Source organism: Marmota flaviventris, chromosome 10 (assembly GCF_047511675.1).
Source record: "Marmota flaviventris isolate mMarFla1 chromosome 10, mMarFla1.hap1, whole genome shotgun sequence".
Taxonomy (NCBI): domain Eukaryota; kingdom Metazoa; phylum Chordata; class Mammalia; order Rodentia; family Sciuridae; genus Marmota; species Marmota flaviventris.
In genome coordinates this window covers 41,356,633-41,372,485 of record NC_092507.1, presented here as the reverse complement: position 1 = coordinate 41,372,485, position 15,853 = coordinate 41,356,633, and the positions used below count along the sequence as shown (strand labels likewise).

General features: G+C 38.7%; 2 protein-coding genes across 5 annotated transcripts in view; one reads left to right on the top strand and one right to left on the bottom strand.

The window, feature by feature from the left end:
• The window catches only part of Prpf38a (pre-mRNA processing factor 38A), a 43,252-nt gene extending 41,801 nt beyond the window's left edge, over positions 1-1,451 (bottom strand). The window contains exon 1 of one of the 4 annotated variants that reach the window (XM_071617830.1): positions 1,197-1,451. In XM_071617830.1, the coding sequence (XP_071473931.1) occupies positions 1,197-1,326 (130 nt within the window). In that variant the 5' untranslated portion in view covers positions 1,327-1,451. The remainder of the gene's footprint in view (positions 1-1,196) is intronic. The other 3 variants (XM_027944989.2, XM_027944990.2, XM_027944991.2) reach the window with 3 other exon arrangements.
• Positions 1,452-1,661: 210 nt separating this feature from the next.
• Positions 1,662-15,853, top strand: part of Orc1 (origin recognition complex subunit 1) — a 30,296-nt gene continuing 16,104 nt past the window's right edge. The window contains exons 1-6 of the mRNA XM_071617823.1: positions 1,662-1,833; positions 5,771-5,868; positions 7,417-7,516; positions 8,116-8,240; positions 9,812-9,994; positions 11,150-11,464. Coding sequence (XP_071473924.1) covers positions 7,422-7,516; positions 8,116-8,240; positions 9,812-9,994; positions 11,150-11,464 — 718 coding nt within the window. The 5' untranslated portion in view covers positions 1,662-1,833; positions 5,771-5,868; positions 7,417-7,421. The remainder of the gene's footprint in view (positions 1,834-5,770; positions 5,869-7,416; positions 7,517-8,115; positions 8,241-9,811; positions 9,995-11,149; positions 11,465-15,853) is intronic.

The following is a 15,853-nucleotide window of genomic DNA, read 5'->3' as shown; positions in this document are numbered from 1 at the left end:
TCAGAGTGACATCCCAACATATTAGGCCTTAAGTTTTTCTTCTTGGAGTTGAAAATAGTTCAAGGTTTGTAGCTTCTACATAGTCATCAAGAATTCAATATTAGGGGTCTAGGGTTGTAGCTCAGTGGTCCACTGCTTGCCTAGCAAATGTGAGGCACTGGGTTCGGTCCTAAACACCGCATAAAATAAAGGCGTTGTGTCCATCTACAAATGAAAAAAACTAAAATAAATAAATAAATAAATAAATTTAAAAAATAAAATTAAAAATTAAAAAAGAATCCAATATTAAGAAAACAAGTGCACATTAGTAATAGAAATAATAATCAAAAAACCGTTAATACAAACTGAAGGTTACTACAAGCCAGGTACTCTGCTAAGCACTTCATATTACCTCATTTAATCTTTTGTGTGTGTGTGTGTGGGGGGGGGAGCAGTACTGGCGATCCAAATCAAGGCCTCACACATGCTAGGCAAGTGCTCTATCCCAGTCCTTTTTTCCTTTGATTTTGAGGCATGGTCTAGGTAAATTAGTTGCCCAGGCTGGCCTCTAACTTGCCATCTTCCTGCTTCAGCTCCCTGAGTCAATGGGACTACAAGGTATGTACCACTACCCCTGGCTCATTTAATCTTTACAATGTTCCAGCATTGTCCCTATTTCCGTGTAAGAAAAATGAGGGCTAAGAAAGGTTAAGTGACTTACTTGCTCAAGGCCCACAGCCAGTGCCACAGTACAAAGATTTAATGCCAGAATTAAAAAAAAAAAAAAAAAAGATTTGAAGACCACCTAGAAGACTTCTCTCAAGAGGACGCGAACATGGAAATACTAGAACTGACTAAGATTTAAGGACAGTCAAGACTATGGGTTTTGGGCATGGGGATGTTCGTTTAAGACCTGCGGGAAGTTATGTCAAAGAATTATATCTGGGCTCCTTGAGTTTAAAACTATTTGTAACCCAGGAGGCTATCGTCAAATATGGAACGACTCAACTAAGACGCCTTTCAGAATAAAATAAGATCCCATCAGATTCATTAGTGTCCTCAATGCTCAAGACTAGTCAAGACACACAACAGGCGCTTTTTCTGGATGACTGACATACACCTCTCCGGTACCACCGCCAGAGTTGGTCCTACTGGCACCGAGTCTGGAGAAACGGGCCACAAGACAGTCCAGAGGGGATCCGCGCGCTCTTGCTCACCGGTAAGTCCAAAACACTCTTCTTTCCAGTACTTAGATTCATAGATTCGTGTCCGAATGATCTTCTCCACTAAATATTGAGGGTTGGTTCCATGGATGCTATGCGCATCCTTTACTGTACGGTTCGCCATTTTAGAATGCGTTTAGTTCTATTTCCGTCGGGTCCTTTAATGCGTCACATCCGGTTTAAAAAAATTGAAAGGGACGGAGAAAGGTGAACGAAATCTCTTTAAACTGCTTAGGCGACGATCTCGGAACCGGAAACGGCTGCTTGATGAAACTTTTCCGTGTAATGCGCGCCGATCGAATCAATGATGGCCGCGGCACGTTGGCGGATATTCGTCATGCGCCCCTTAGGTGGGCGGAGCTCACTGACGCCGAGCTACGGCGATAGCCTGGGGGCGGGGTCATGCCGTTTGGCGCGAAATTTTCTTTTCTCGCGCTTCTTTCGATTCCAATCCAGGACCAACTTTGGCTACCGCGTGCGGCCTGTGGCTGTAAAGGAGGAATCCAGGTGGGGCAGGTCAGAGCTGCTGCAAAGCCCGGAGCTCCCAGAGTACGGGAGGTGAGAAGCAGAGGGCTTGCGACTCGCCCGAGGAAACTTTAGCGCCCAGTGAATGTGGCGGCCTGGGGGACAGGTGAGTGACCTCAGCTTCGAACTATGGGTGTTGTTCTTTGCAGACTCACTCATTGATTCATTCATCAGACATGCACCGAAAGCCGGTTCGGTGCCCAGGCACTTTTCTAATCCTGCTAGGAGTGGCCCTGTTTCCCACGTCCCGTTTCCTAAAAGGGTTCTTGCTCTGCTAGGGAGTAAGAATTTGCAGCGGGGAAGCCAGAAACCCACACCTGAGAAGCGTGTGCATTCTACCCTCAGTTATCCCAGACTCTCAGAAATGGTCTGAGCCTTTACTTCCATCTATGTTTCCTCGCATCATCTCCTTCTTGAGCCATAGTGTAGCAAGCGCTACAGGGAAGGCAGATCAGATGCTATTTCCCCGTTTTGCCTATGTAGAGATTGCTTCCAGAGATTTGTGTAGGTCATTTTTCGTGGCTAAGATGCCTAGGCTCCTACCCAGATTTCTCTAGATGAGTGGCTTTTAACTATAGGCTCCCATCCACATTCTTTCCAGGAGAGAAGTATAATGGCACCCTTTCTGCTGCCTCGAATTCAGCCTGCAACAGAAGGGCCTTTTAATGTGACAATTGGGAAAAGTAGTGGACTTGAATGAGTTGCGAGATCCTTATCCGGTCTACTTGTGAAAGCGCAATGATTAAACAGGATGCGGTATTTTAAGACTGTAATCCCAGCAACTCAGGAGGCTTAGGCAGGAGGATCACAAGTTCAAGGCCAGCCTCAGCAACATAATGAGGCCGCAAGCAATTTAGTGAGACCTTCTCTCAAAATAAAAAGGGTGGGTGGGTGTGGTAAAGTTTGTCCGGGTTCAATCCCCAGTACTTCAAAGAAAAAGTGCAATGATTAGATCTGGTTTTAGTTGTCTGTAAAATATGAATAATGGTATCCTCTTTTCTGCTGTATTAGTTTTTGAATGCCAATGGCATTTCCATTGTGAGAGCCTGGTTTAACAAGTTTCTCTGCAACCTTTTTAAAACTGTAATAGAGGGCCATATGTGAACTTTAGAAGTTTTCTGAATTCCCTGGGATTTATTTGCAACATTTTGTGTGACTTGTGAATTCCAAAATATTAAGTTATATTAAAAATAATACAAATTAATGTAAGAGAGTGGATTTATAATTTTGCATTTTCTCACTAATAATCTTAGAATAGTGCCTGGCACACAATTGGTACTTAATAAACAAGATTAGCCAAAAGGAAGGAAGGTTCTATTACTTCTGTTTTGTGAGTGAGGGAATTGAGGGCCAGTTGACCTCTTCTTACTCAGTGACTAGGAAGCCTGACTTACTGTTATAAGCCACCAGAAGTAAGCTCTCATAGACATTATGCAGTTCACTTTACAATCCCTGTGTGTTGTAAAGTGAAGCATTTAAGAGCACAGTCATGGGAATCTGGATGTTTAGAGTCTTGAGTTAAGGCTGTGCTATCCTGTATAAAATTGGACAGTAGTTTTCACCTTGATACTAACATATATACCTTTAATTTAGGAAATACTTATTATCGAACACTTACTGTGTACTGATATTGTTCTAGGGTTATCATAAGAATTAAATGAGATAGTTTTGATTCAGGCTGTGCATTGTGGCATACACTTGTAATCCTAGCTATCTGGGAACTGAAAAAGGCAGATCACAACCTGGAGTCCACCCTGCACAACTTAGTGAGATCCTGTCTCAAACTAAATTTAAAAAGAGTTAGGGGTATGTCTCAGTGGTAGAGCACTTGCTTAGCATGCATAAGGCCAAGTGTTCAATCCCTAGTCTACAAAAAACGAGTTTTGTCTCAATCTTCCATACTGGCTCAAATTTTTTTATAGCAACTCCTTTATCTGTTTCCCTTGAATGTGGCTCTTAGACTGAGTGGTGTGTATATTTCACATTTCTAATATCTATGACATCTGTGTCTGATATCTTTAGAAACCAAAGCCTTTTCTAAACCAAGTCAGACCAGCCTCTCCAGTCCACTCACCATTTTTCTTGAGAAATTTGTATGCTGATGGTAGGTGAGATAAAGTTTTAGGTGGAAGGTGAGAAAGAGCAATGAGTTGATTGAAGTGTGTATTTATGTAATTCAGTGAAAAGTTAAAATAATGGGGAGTTCTTCTGAAGATGCAGCATAAGGAAATCAGCAGATTTCAGGACTTTTTTACCTTTGGTGTCTGATTTCCTTGGCTTCATGTAATTTTGTTGTCTATGTAGTTGTAGTTGGTTTAATTTCATCACTGTATAGTGCTGTTATGAATATTCTGGTTCTTGACTTTTTGGGTGGGGGGTACCAGGCATTGAACTCAGGGCATTTAACCACTGAACATCCCCACCCCTCTGACTTAGAGACAGAGTCTTGCTGAGTTGCTTAAGGCCTTACTAAGTTGCTAAGGCTGGCTTTGAACTCATGATCCTCCTGCCTCAGCCTCCTAAGCTTCTCTGCATGCCTGGCCCTGGTTCATGTCTTTTGATGATATTATGTATTTCTGTTGAAATTGCTGGGCCAAAGGTTATGCATATGTTCAGAATTTAAGAAAATTTGATTTTCCAAAGTGGTTGTGTCACTTACATTCCCTTTGGCAGTATATAAGTATTTTGGCTGATCTACATTCTCACCACAGCTGCTGTGGTCCTAATTGTTTGATTGATTTTTATTATTATTATTATATTTATTTATTTATTTATTTATTTAGAGGCAAGGTCTCAGTTTCTGAGGCTGGCCTTGAACTTATGTCCTCTTTGCCTCAGCCTCCAGAGTTGCTGGGAATTATAGTTGTGCATCACTGGGCTTGGCTCTGATTTATCTTTTATTTGTTTATTTATCTTGTGGTATTGGGGATTAAACCTCCCGTACTGTACTACTTAGCTATATCCCCAACCCTTTAAATTTTTTTATTTTACTTTGAGATAACATCTCACTAAGTTGCCAGCTGGCCTTGAATTTGTAATCCTCCTGCCTCAGTTTCCCAAGTTACTGGGATTATAGGGATGCATCACAGTGCCATGCTTGTTCTGGTGATTTTTAAAATTCCATCCTTCATTCGTTTACCTATTATATGCCTAGTCCTGACAAAGGATTACTAATGCAGTTATGAATAATAAAGAGAAGGTCTCAAGGTTTCTATTCTTTGGAATTTAACATTCAAATGTGAGAAATACAACAAATAGGAAAATAATATATGGTCATAATAGGATGGTATAATAGAACATGATGGCGGAGTAACTTTCCCACTGAGTATTCAGTGAAAGCCTCTCTGAGGGAGTTTCATCGGAGCTGAGACCTGAGCCACCCCTGTAATGCAGGAAAAGAGAACAGCAGTTACATAGTCTGAGGGCACTAACAAACTTGGTTTGTTTGACAATGGGAATAGGCATGTGGCATAGTGGTAGAGGAATTGCAGGTTATATGGTCCTGGTCCTTCCAGTAACTTTGCTTCCTCAGCCTAGGGTAAATCACATACCTCTTCCAACTAACAGACCAATAACACTAATAATTTTTTTTTTTTAAATGAAAGTGGAATTATACACCTTATGGTGCACACATTATTCTAGTCTCATCAAGTATGGCTCATGGTCTCCTAGTAAAGGAGACTTTTACCTTGACTTGGTTTTTGAAAGAGGATATCTGCTTTAGTAAACTAAAATATGGTCTAGATTTAAAATAATTGAGCATGAATTTAAAGCCCTCTTGGTATACATTTCATAGTTCTTTCCCTATGCTAGTTTTTGGTTTGAAAAAATGAGATTATTGTGTACATAAAATAAGTTGTCATAGTCAAAGTGAAAAAATTAGGCTATATATTTTACAGTTAGATTATTTGAGAATTGTAGAAGGTTTGCTGAGAAGTACTGATTTTATAAGGAAGTACTAGATGCTATTTCCCCAATTTTTTTTAAATGAGAGCTTAGTGAGCACTGCAATTTACTTGGGTGTTTTCTTTGTATCTCAATAGCACATTTTATCTGACTTCATTGTGGAAAAGGTTAACATTTCCAAGTTAATTTCTGAAAGTTTTGTGTTACGTCATCCATCAGAAGAAACATATTCAAGGTAAATTTGTGTTATGTATTTCCTTAAACATTTATTTAGATTCAAACACGTTTACTAATTTTGACCAAAAGATACTTTGATATTGTGAATGCAAATTTACTTTTTACTTGGGCAAGTCTTCCAGTTGGTTTTGCTCTATTTTCCTTGCTCTTTATTCATTTTCACACTATGCCTCATTAAAATTACACTGAGAGGGTCAGGGTTGTGGCTCAGTGGTAGAGCGCTTGCCTAGCGTGCCAGGCACACTGGGTTCAATCCTCAGCACCACATTAAAAAATAAAGGCATTCTGTCCATCTACAACTACAAAAAAAAAAAAAATTAGATTGATACTCTTAATTTACTTAAAGTAATCTTTTATGTATCTTTTGTAAACAGTTTATTTGTTAATGACTCAATATTTCCTTTTTGGCATTAGTTCCCTCAAAAGTTAAAAAAACTTCCCAAAACACAAAATTTTAGATTGTAAATATTCCCCAATAGAACGTAGGATAGAATGCCACTGAGTTTTAGGAAACTAATTTTTGAAGGAGGATGTTGTTTTCAACTTAAACTAAAATTTTGGTCTCGTAATCATTTATTCAGAATAATTCTGTTGGTCTGTTTTTTTTGTTTTTTTCTAACTCAGTTTTGTCAAATTTTAGCTCTATAAGGAAAACATGAAATTCAGAGGAAAGGTTTATTATTTTTTAAGTTGCTTAAAATAATGGATTGGCATCATTATTAGAACTATCAGATTGTAATGCCCAAATTCTTTGTAAAAATGATTATATTTGTATTTTCATCCATATTTCTGTTTTCATCACTAAAAGTACCTCCCCCCCGCCCTGTATTTTAGCATAAGCATTTATTTTCAGCTATTCACAGTACTCATATCTGGGTCTATCAGCTGCAAAGAAACAGCCACTCCCAACTATCAGACCAGTACAGCTTAGTAACACTGATAACATTTTTTTAAATGTAAATGAAATTATACACTTGATAAAACCCATTGCTGTCTCCCAAATATCACTTGCCTACCTTCTTCTTCATCCCTTGGAACTGAGTTCAGTCTTTGTCAATATTTACTAACTTCCATGTTCAGTTCAGGAATCTTCCATAGGAATCCCTCCCTTTTTGAACAGCCATAAGAACCAGTCCTCTAACTTCCGGTGGTTCCTCTGGGCTCTTGACACTATTTAATAATTTCCTTTACTACATTTATCTTTAATCCCTATCTGGATCATAACTGTGAAGACATTTCACATTGTTAGATGTTTCACACCTCTGTGCCTTGTTGCTAGTAAGTATTTCTGTACATGTTGACCCTCATGTTTCCTTAGGTGAGAAGAAATGAGGCATATCTTAAGACATAAATGATGCCAAATTGCCTATATTTAATCTTCATGGAACTTTACTTTTTCCTCAAAGAAATTGTTACCTATCTCTAAAATGTGTGGGGTGAGGCAGGGGCAGGAAAACAAAGATTGAATTCATGGAAGGGGGGCTGACTATGTCTTAGAATCCATCAGAATTTGCCATGGTAATTCAGAGTTGAGGCTTTTTCACAGGAGCCATGGCACCCTACCAAACAAGACAGAAGATCAGACAAACTTACTCGTGGGTTGGGAGGCCACTGCTGGATCGCAAACTGCACCACCAAACTTACAAGTGAGTGATGGGGCCTTGTGGTTGGGCTTGAAATACAATTTCCGAAGTTAAACTGTTAATAACAGATCCAGCCTATTCTAGTTCCCATGAATTGAAGACTGAGAGTGTAGATATGTGTTGATTGTAAGGAGGGTGTTTGTCTGATGGAAGAAGATGATAGAATAAATAGGGATGGGGCAAAGTTGTTGGTTAGTAAAATTTGATAAATAAAATAAGGTCATAGCTACTTGTCTAACTTTTTATGATAACAAGATGAAAGATGTTAATATGTCCTTTCCAGCTCGATAATTTTGGTATTATCATTGGGCAGCTCTCCATCCTTGGGAAGCCTTTATTTTTCTTTGTCAATAAGTGAGGGGAGTTAGGGTTTGTGTTAAGACTTTTATATTTATCATTCATGCTAAAACAATTAGTTTGGCCCATTTTTCTCTATGCTTAAATATAATTGAGTGCATTGGTTTCCCTGTAGGAGAGTTGCTCAGCATAGAGAAATTATTTAGGGGAGTTTCTAGTTTGAGAACACTTTCTGGTTCCAGAAGATCTGAAGAGCTTTTCCCACCCTTAAAGATTTCCTAACATGTTTCTTTGTTACTTCCTAGAGAAATATGTATGAAAATAGGTTGTTCGACTCAGATGCACATTCAAGTTGGACAATTTGTGTTGATTGAAGGGCATGATGAAGAAAACCCCTATGTTGCTAAGTTGATTGAGTTGTTTGAAGATGGTGAGTTTGGGGCTGGAATGAACCTTGTTGCTGATAGAAATAATCGGGAGGTAAGAGCAGGAGAGGCTGACGATTCCTTAGTTCACAGCAGTGCGCAGAGTACCTTATACATGTTAGCACCAACCATTCCCTTTTCCATCTGGAAAACTTCTTTATTCACCATAGCAGTAGTAGTAGGTAAAATGGAATTGGAGGACTCAAGAATCCATCTTTTCCATTAATTCTTAAGAGTCGTCATAAAGGCAGACTTGGAGGATGGAGAGAAAGAATGAGTTTGAGAAAGAGGGAAGGAAAAAAAATAGGTGATTTGTACTGTGATATACTTGTATCCTTTAATTTCAGCATGAGGAAGTTAGTAATAAATTTTGCAAGTGCATCTTTACAAGGACCTTAGTGGGTAAGTTGGATTAGGAAGGTGTATCATTTGGTGTTTAGTCAGGAAAACAAAAGCACTTCAGTTATATACATTCCAGAGGAACTTGTGTATAGGGTTGAAAAGGTCAGAGCTCATTAAGTGCTGAGCCTTGAGCCCTTTGCAGAACAGGAGCATGCAGGAAGGTGGGATTGGCCAGGTTCCAAGGGAAGAATTAAGAAGAAAGAACAACTTAAAACTACACAAGGGCTGGGGTTGTGGCTCAGTGGTGCAGCACTCCCTAGTGTGTTGGAGGCACTGGTTTCAATCCTTAGCACCACATTTAAAAAATTAATAAAACATGTTACTTTAAAAATAAATAAAGAAAAAGAAACTACACAAAACTACTTCCTAGGGATTTAAAAGAGGAACAGCATGAGTTAGATAGTCCTGTGGCAACTTATTAAGAAAAGGAATGGATACAGCCAGTGGATAAGGATGTTTTTATTTACACAGGGGAGATACTTGACAAGTTATGAAGAAAAACCAATGCAACTGAAATCCACTAGGGGGAGCACATCAGCAGAAATGTGGGGTTTTGTGTGGAGGTTTTAGATTTCCTTGTGTGTGCTGCTCCATTGGATGGCTTTAGTTTCTCTGGAAAGAGTTTAGAAGAGAGGGTGGTGATGATGATACTACTGAATGTATGCCCTTACAGTGATATTAATGGTATATTATAATGATAAAGCTAAAGATTACAAGCCGGTGACTGCTAAGTCATCCCCATGGTCAGTATTCTGATTCCTGCTAGGATTCTTTTTTTCTCCTTCCTGCTGTGAGATGCTTTCTTTATAATTACCAATTTGTAGAATTGATCCACTAGTCAGTGCTTGTGTTTAGAGTAGATCCTCTCAAATCCCTTTTGTAATTCCTTGTCCAGTGATAACACCATTAGGAAATGGAGCAACCTGAGAAGAGCTTGAATGTAGGTGGAGTCAGCTTGAATGTGGTTGGTTGATCGAATGACCTTTGACAAATTATTTAAGGTCCCTGAAACTTGATTTCTTTGCCTGTAAAAGACATAGTACCTACATGCAGGGTTATTATGGGTATGGAATTCAATAGTTGAGGGCTTATCACAGGAACTGGCACATAGGAAGTACTTAATAAAATGTTCTCATATTTTATTAATTCTCCCCTTCATACCTGATCATTCTAGATTCTGAACTTCATTCCAAAAAACGTGCTCGAGTACAGTGGTTTGTCCGATTCTGTGAAGTCCCTGCCCATAAACAGCACTTGTTGGGCCGGAAGCCTGATGCGCGGGAGATATTCTGGTATGACTACCCTGCCTGTGGCAGCAACATTAGTGCTGAGACCATCATTGGCCCTGTTCAGGTAGGTGGTGCTTTGATCCCAGTTCTGTCTTGAAGCTTACTTCCGTCTACCTTCTAAACTGCATGACTTCAGAAATTTACTGGCTCTAATTTGCCCCATGGGAATGAATTTTATCCTGTCATTTTTTTCTGTTGTTCTACCTATTTCATCTCAACAAATATTTATTTAGAGCACATGTCATGTGTTAGGAACTTCGTAGAGGAAGTGACATTTGGGTTATGACCTGAGGGATGAACAGAAATTAGCAAATATGGAAAATTATATTTAGCTATGATTGTGGCCGGTGTAAGGCATTGTGAGGCTGAATCTGCTTTGATAAATAAGGACTTGAGTAAATCAGTTCAAAGGGTGCTAGTTGCTACAGGCAAATTTGTGTAGGATTTTATAATAAATCAGGAGCTATTGAGCGGCTCATTTATAGGCCTAAGCAGGACACTAGTTTGGAGACTAAATATATGGCTTATTCCTGGACTACTTCAGTCCCCTAAAGTGGGATTAGATCAGGATGTGAAGTGTGGTTTTTATGGTTAGGTGGTTGGATTAATGGATGGGCTGGAAGACAGGGTCTGGCACGACTGTAGTGATCAATGTCCGAGTTAAATAAAGGAGAGAAGAGCAGTATAGAAGTTGAAACTGCAGGACGGGTAGATTTGGAAGGATGGAGTGCAGGGCAGTGTTTAGGCAGGAGATGTTGGGTGGGAATGAGCAGAACTGTGAAAGCCAAGCTCCATTAGTGGTGCAAGGCCATGCTGAGGAACATTGTTGAGCAGGGGAACATATTTACAGAAACTCCTGTGGGAAAATTTGGGTGAGGAGGAAAGGAAAGTGATAGAGGATTTAGATATCAGCTATGTGAAGTCTGGAATTATCTAGGAGTGAAGTGATGCATCCTCAAACTAGAGTGAGAACAGAAATTAAAAGGTAAAGCCAATAAACTTTTTAAAAATGAAAGTAATTTATACATTTCATTGGTATCTTTCAAACAATTAAATAAGTGCTCAGTTGTCTATTTAATATGCTATGCAATATCTGCTTTTTTAGATTGGAAAGATAACATTACAGGTAGAGATGTTGGCTTAATGTTTTTTAATCATAGCTCTGATGCAGTCTTCCTTGGCTCATCTTTTCCTGTTCATGTATACTTCCTAAATTCAGGTAGTGGCTTTAGCTCCAGATGAAGTGATACCTGTGGGTCTGAAAAATGAGAAAATATTTTTTGTGAAACTATCCTGGAATGAAAAGAAGTTCAGACCATTGTCCCCAGAACTATTTGCAGAGCTGGAGAAACTACAAGAAGGCAGCCTTAAATGCCGGAAGCCTGTGGAAGCCATGACTAAGAACACAGAAAGCCCTGCTTGGACCACAGCAAAACAAGTGGCCAAAAGGATTGAATCAAGTCACTCTGCCTCTAAATCTCGCCCAACTCCTGTGCATCCTGTTGCCCCCACTGCAAGGAAGAGGCTGGATCTCTGCAGTAAGTGTATTCTCGGAGCATACTGGGGCTGAAGGAACACTTATAAAATATTAGTTCATATAAGAGTATTGAATTAGTGCAGCAATAGGCCAGGTATTGGTTGGACATATGTTAAAATATATATAATGTGGGGCTGGGGATGTGGCTCAAGCGGTAGTGCGCTCACCTGGCATGCGTGCGGCCCGGGTTCGATCCTCGGCACCACATACAAACAAAGATGTTGTGTCCGCCAATAACTAAAACATAAATATTTAAAAATTCTCTCTCTCTCTTCTCTCTCTTAAAAAAAAAAAAAAAAAAATATATATATATATATATATATATATATATATAATGTGAATTTTACCATTTTTATCATTTTTAAATGGTAGTGAGTACATTGACATTATTGTGCAACAACACCTCATCTTCAATTTGAAACTCTGTACCCATTAAACACTAACTTCCAATCCTTCCCCCTTTCTCTAGCCCCTAGAAACCATTCTCTTTTATGGCTTTAAGAATTTGACTACTCTAGATAATCCCATAAGTAGAACCACAGGACTTTTCCTTTTGTGACTGGTTTATTTTACTTACCAGTATGTTCTCAAGGGTCATCCATGTTGTAATATGTGTCAGAATTTCCTTTCCTTTAATGCCGAATGATATTCCATTATATGTATGTATCATGTTTTATTCATTCCTCTGTCTATGGACACTTTGGCTATTGCAGTAACACTGCTGTAAGCACAGATAGGACAAATATCTCTTAAGAGTCTACTTCCAATACTCCTGGGTATCCCAGAAGTGGGATTGTTGGATCATATGATAATTCTTTTCTTTTTAAGGAACTATCATACAGTGGCTACATCATTTTATGTTCCCACATATAATGTGGGAGGGTTCCAGTTTAACCACGTACTCACCTATGCTTGTAATTTTCTGATTTTTTTTAATAGCAGCTGTCCTAAAATATATGAAGTGCTCTCTCATCATGGAGGATAGTTTTTCTTTTTTAAAAATTCAAATTATTTTCATTGATATACTAACCGTATTACATTTATGGGGTAAAATGTGATGTTTTATGTGTACAACCATGTTATATCAAGCTAACTAATACGTCCTTCATCTCACTTACCTAACATTTATTATTCTGATATGTTTGAAATTTGCTATTGGTTATTTTGAAATATACAATGAATTATTGCTATTTATTGCTATTCAGTAGATCTCAAAAGTCATTCCTGTGTCTCGCCGAAACTTTGTACCTCTTGCCAAAACTACGCACTCACTTGCTCCCCACCTGCTTGGCTTTTGGTAACCATCATTCTGCTGTCTACCTCTATGAATTCAACTTCTTTTAGATTCATCATATAAATGAGATCATACAGTATATTTTTTTGCCTGGCTTATTTCATTTAGTGTAATGTCCTCTAAATTTATCCATATTGTCTTATTGTTATGGTTTTGATTTGCATTTCCCTAATGATTCAGTGATTTTGAGCCCTGAAATCAGCTGTTTCTTCAAGAGCCCTATAACAGAGAAGATCTGCTTCTAGGTCCTCAGTGGAACAGCTAGGGAGCCATACACATGTTAATACTCTTCAATTCATACTGATACTTCTAATTTGAACTACAGGGACCTTCTCATCTTCCACGTTATTTCTGTTCTCCTTCAGAAAGAATCCTAGTTCCTGAAGTAATCTTAATACACACAAAATAGTAAAATAGTTCTACAAGTGCTATACCAATGCCCCCACCAAAGTAAACACAAACTTAAAAATTTATTTGTGGTTTTCTATGCCTTTTTAACATATCCCATGGAATGAGTAAAAACACTTTGATTAATTTTCTTTCTCCTGAAAAACAAATTGTTGTTGGTAATATGCAGGTTGGTTCTTCATTTCTGTTTATATTTAATTTTAGGGCTTTTCCCATTCTGATTTAATCTGTTACTTCTTGGTTTATTATGTACATTAGCAGATTTTAAATACATAACACATGCATGTGTACATGAATATGAACGTGCATTCTTTTTAAAATTATTTTTATATATATTTTAGTTGTTGATGGACCTTTATTTTATTCATTTATTTATATGTGGGGCTGAGAATTAAACCTAGAACCTCACACATGCTAGGCAAGTGCTCGACCACTAAGCAACACCCCCAGCTCGAGCATACATTCTTTCTTACCCAATAGGATAGCACACCAGATACATTCTTTTATGACCTGCTTTTTGCCTTATAGTGAGCCTGAAAGTTACTTTGTGGCTGTTCTGAGAGCTCAGACTATCTTGTTGTATGCCATTAATTCTTTTGAATTTTGCCAGATTTCAGATATGTTTTTTTGTGGTACTAGGGATTGAATCCAGGGATACTCAACCATTGAGCCACATCCCCAGCCCTTTTCATTTTTTTATTTTGAGACAGGATCTTGTTAAATTGCCCAGGCTGAACTTGAGTTTCCAGTCTTCCTGCCTTGACCGCTCGAGTCACTGGGATTACAAGTGTGCACCACTGGATCCTACTAAGTTGTATTTTGGGATTCTTTATACAGCATATGTTTTAGGAGCTGAATATAAATACAACACATTTGAAAAATGGAAAAAACAAATAATGTGTAATATCATCTTCAGAAATTATTGTAGTATTTTTCGACTGTTGAATATATAGGATCTTGAAAGTTATGGCAAGGAATTTAGATACAGTTACACAATTAGAGGAAGAAAATATTTTGGATGAGACAGAAAGACAGGGAATGAGGTATGAGGGAGGCCAGGACTTTGAAACATATTTGTATTAATCTAGACATGAGTTACTCTCTTATTTACCAAAAAAAAAAAAAAGGAAAAAAATGGATAATTTTAGTTTCATGTTCAAAGACTTTTAAGATCTGGCCCTAAATAACCCTTAAAGTCAGGTTGATTGAGTTATAGTTTAGAGACTATAAAATTTCCCTTTTTAGTGTATACAGATTGAGTATCCCTTACCTGAAGCTTGGGACCAGAAGTGTTTTGGATTTTGGAATATTGCACATGCATAATTAGACATTCACATATGTTGAAGCCTTCCATACGCCTAGACTGAAGATAGTTTTATATAGTACTTGTAGTGTGCCTGCAGTTTGCCTGTGACCCATTACATGAGGTCTGGTGTGCTACTTTCCACTTGTGGTGTCATGTCAACCTTTTAAAAGTTTCAGAATGTGTGGCATTGTAGATTTCAGATTTTTGGATTAGGGATGCTTGCCTTTGGCAGATTAAGCCTTTATGTAGATACATAGATTCATATAACCACCTTTTTCAAGAGGTAGAACAGTTTCACACCAAAATATTCTTATGCCCCTTTGCAGTCAGCCAGTCCTTGCCCCAGTCTCTGGTATCCGCGGCTGTGTTTGCTAATGTCTCTATAGTTTGCCTTTTCTAGAATATTATATGTTGGAAGCGTAGTCTCTGGCCTTTGAGTCTGACTCCTTTCACCACAGTGATTCCCAGTGTAAGGACATCTGCATTGATTGTAGTTTTCAGTAATTATGAATAAAGACTCCATAACAATTTACACACAGGCACTAGATCACTCTTCAAGCCTTGCCAGTTCCTGTCCCCCACACCATGGGCATGACTCAAGTGAGCTCTCTGTGCTCAGAGCTTTCCTGCCTTGCTGCTGTAACTCATGGCAGTTCTTCCATTGTTCTCTTCACATGTCCCCTCCTTCCTTTTTCACATCTGTTGGAATTTTACCTTTCTCTTAAGGTCTGTCTCAAAAGACAAGACATCTTTATTAGTACCTAGGTGATTTAGGACACTTATTTTGCTTCATGTTATAGATGCTTGTACCGTCATTTCCCAGTAAGAATAGAGTGTTCTCTGAATAAGGATCAGGGTTGAGTCTCATTCCGCTTTTTTCCTTCTGGTGGCTGGCACATACTTTTTAACGGTTTAGTTGTGTCTGAGTAAATGACTGGGGTGGTTTATGCCTGTGGTCCTGGTGAAATTGGGGCAAATCCACATGGATCTGTGTGTTCACAGATCTCAGATAGTTGTCCCCAGAAATCCTTTTTTTCTCTAATGGCAGATATAATCTGGGTTAAGAAAAATCTGGGCCTCGCTTTTACTCAGGGACATCACCACCAGTATAAATTTCTTAAAATGCTATGTAGTTGGGATAGAGGGTGTGAAGTATCACTCCTGGTTGAGAACCACTGTTCTGGTCCAATCAGGGAAACTTGATTACTGAACATTTATCCTTAAAATCTGGCTAAGAAGTTGACTTTTTAGGCCCGGCATGGTGGTGCACGCTGTAATCCCTGCAGTTCAGGAGGCTGAAGCAGGAGGATCACAAGTTTAAGGCCAGCCTCAGCAATTAGTGAGACCGTACACAACTTAGTGAGACACTGTTTCAAAATAAA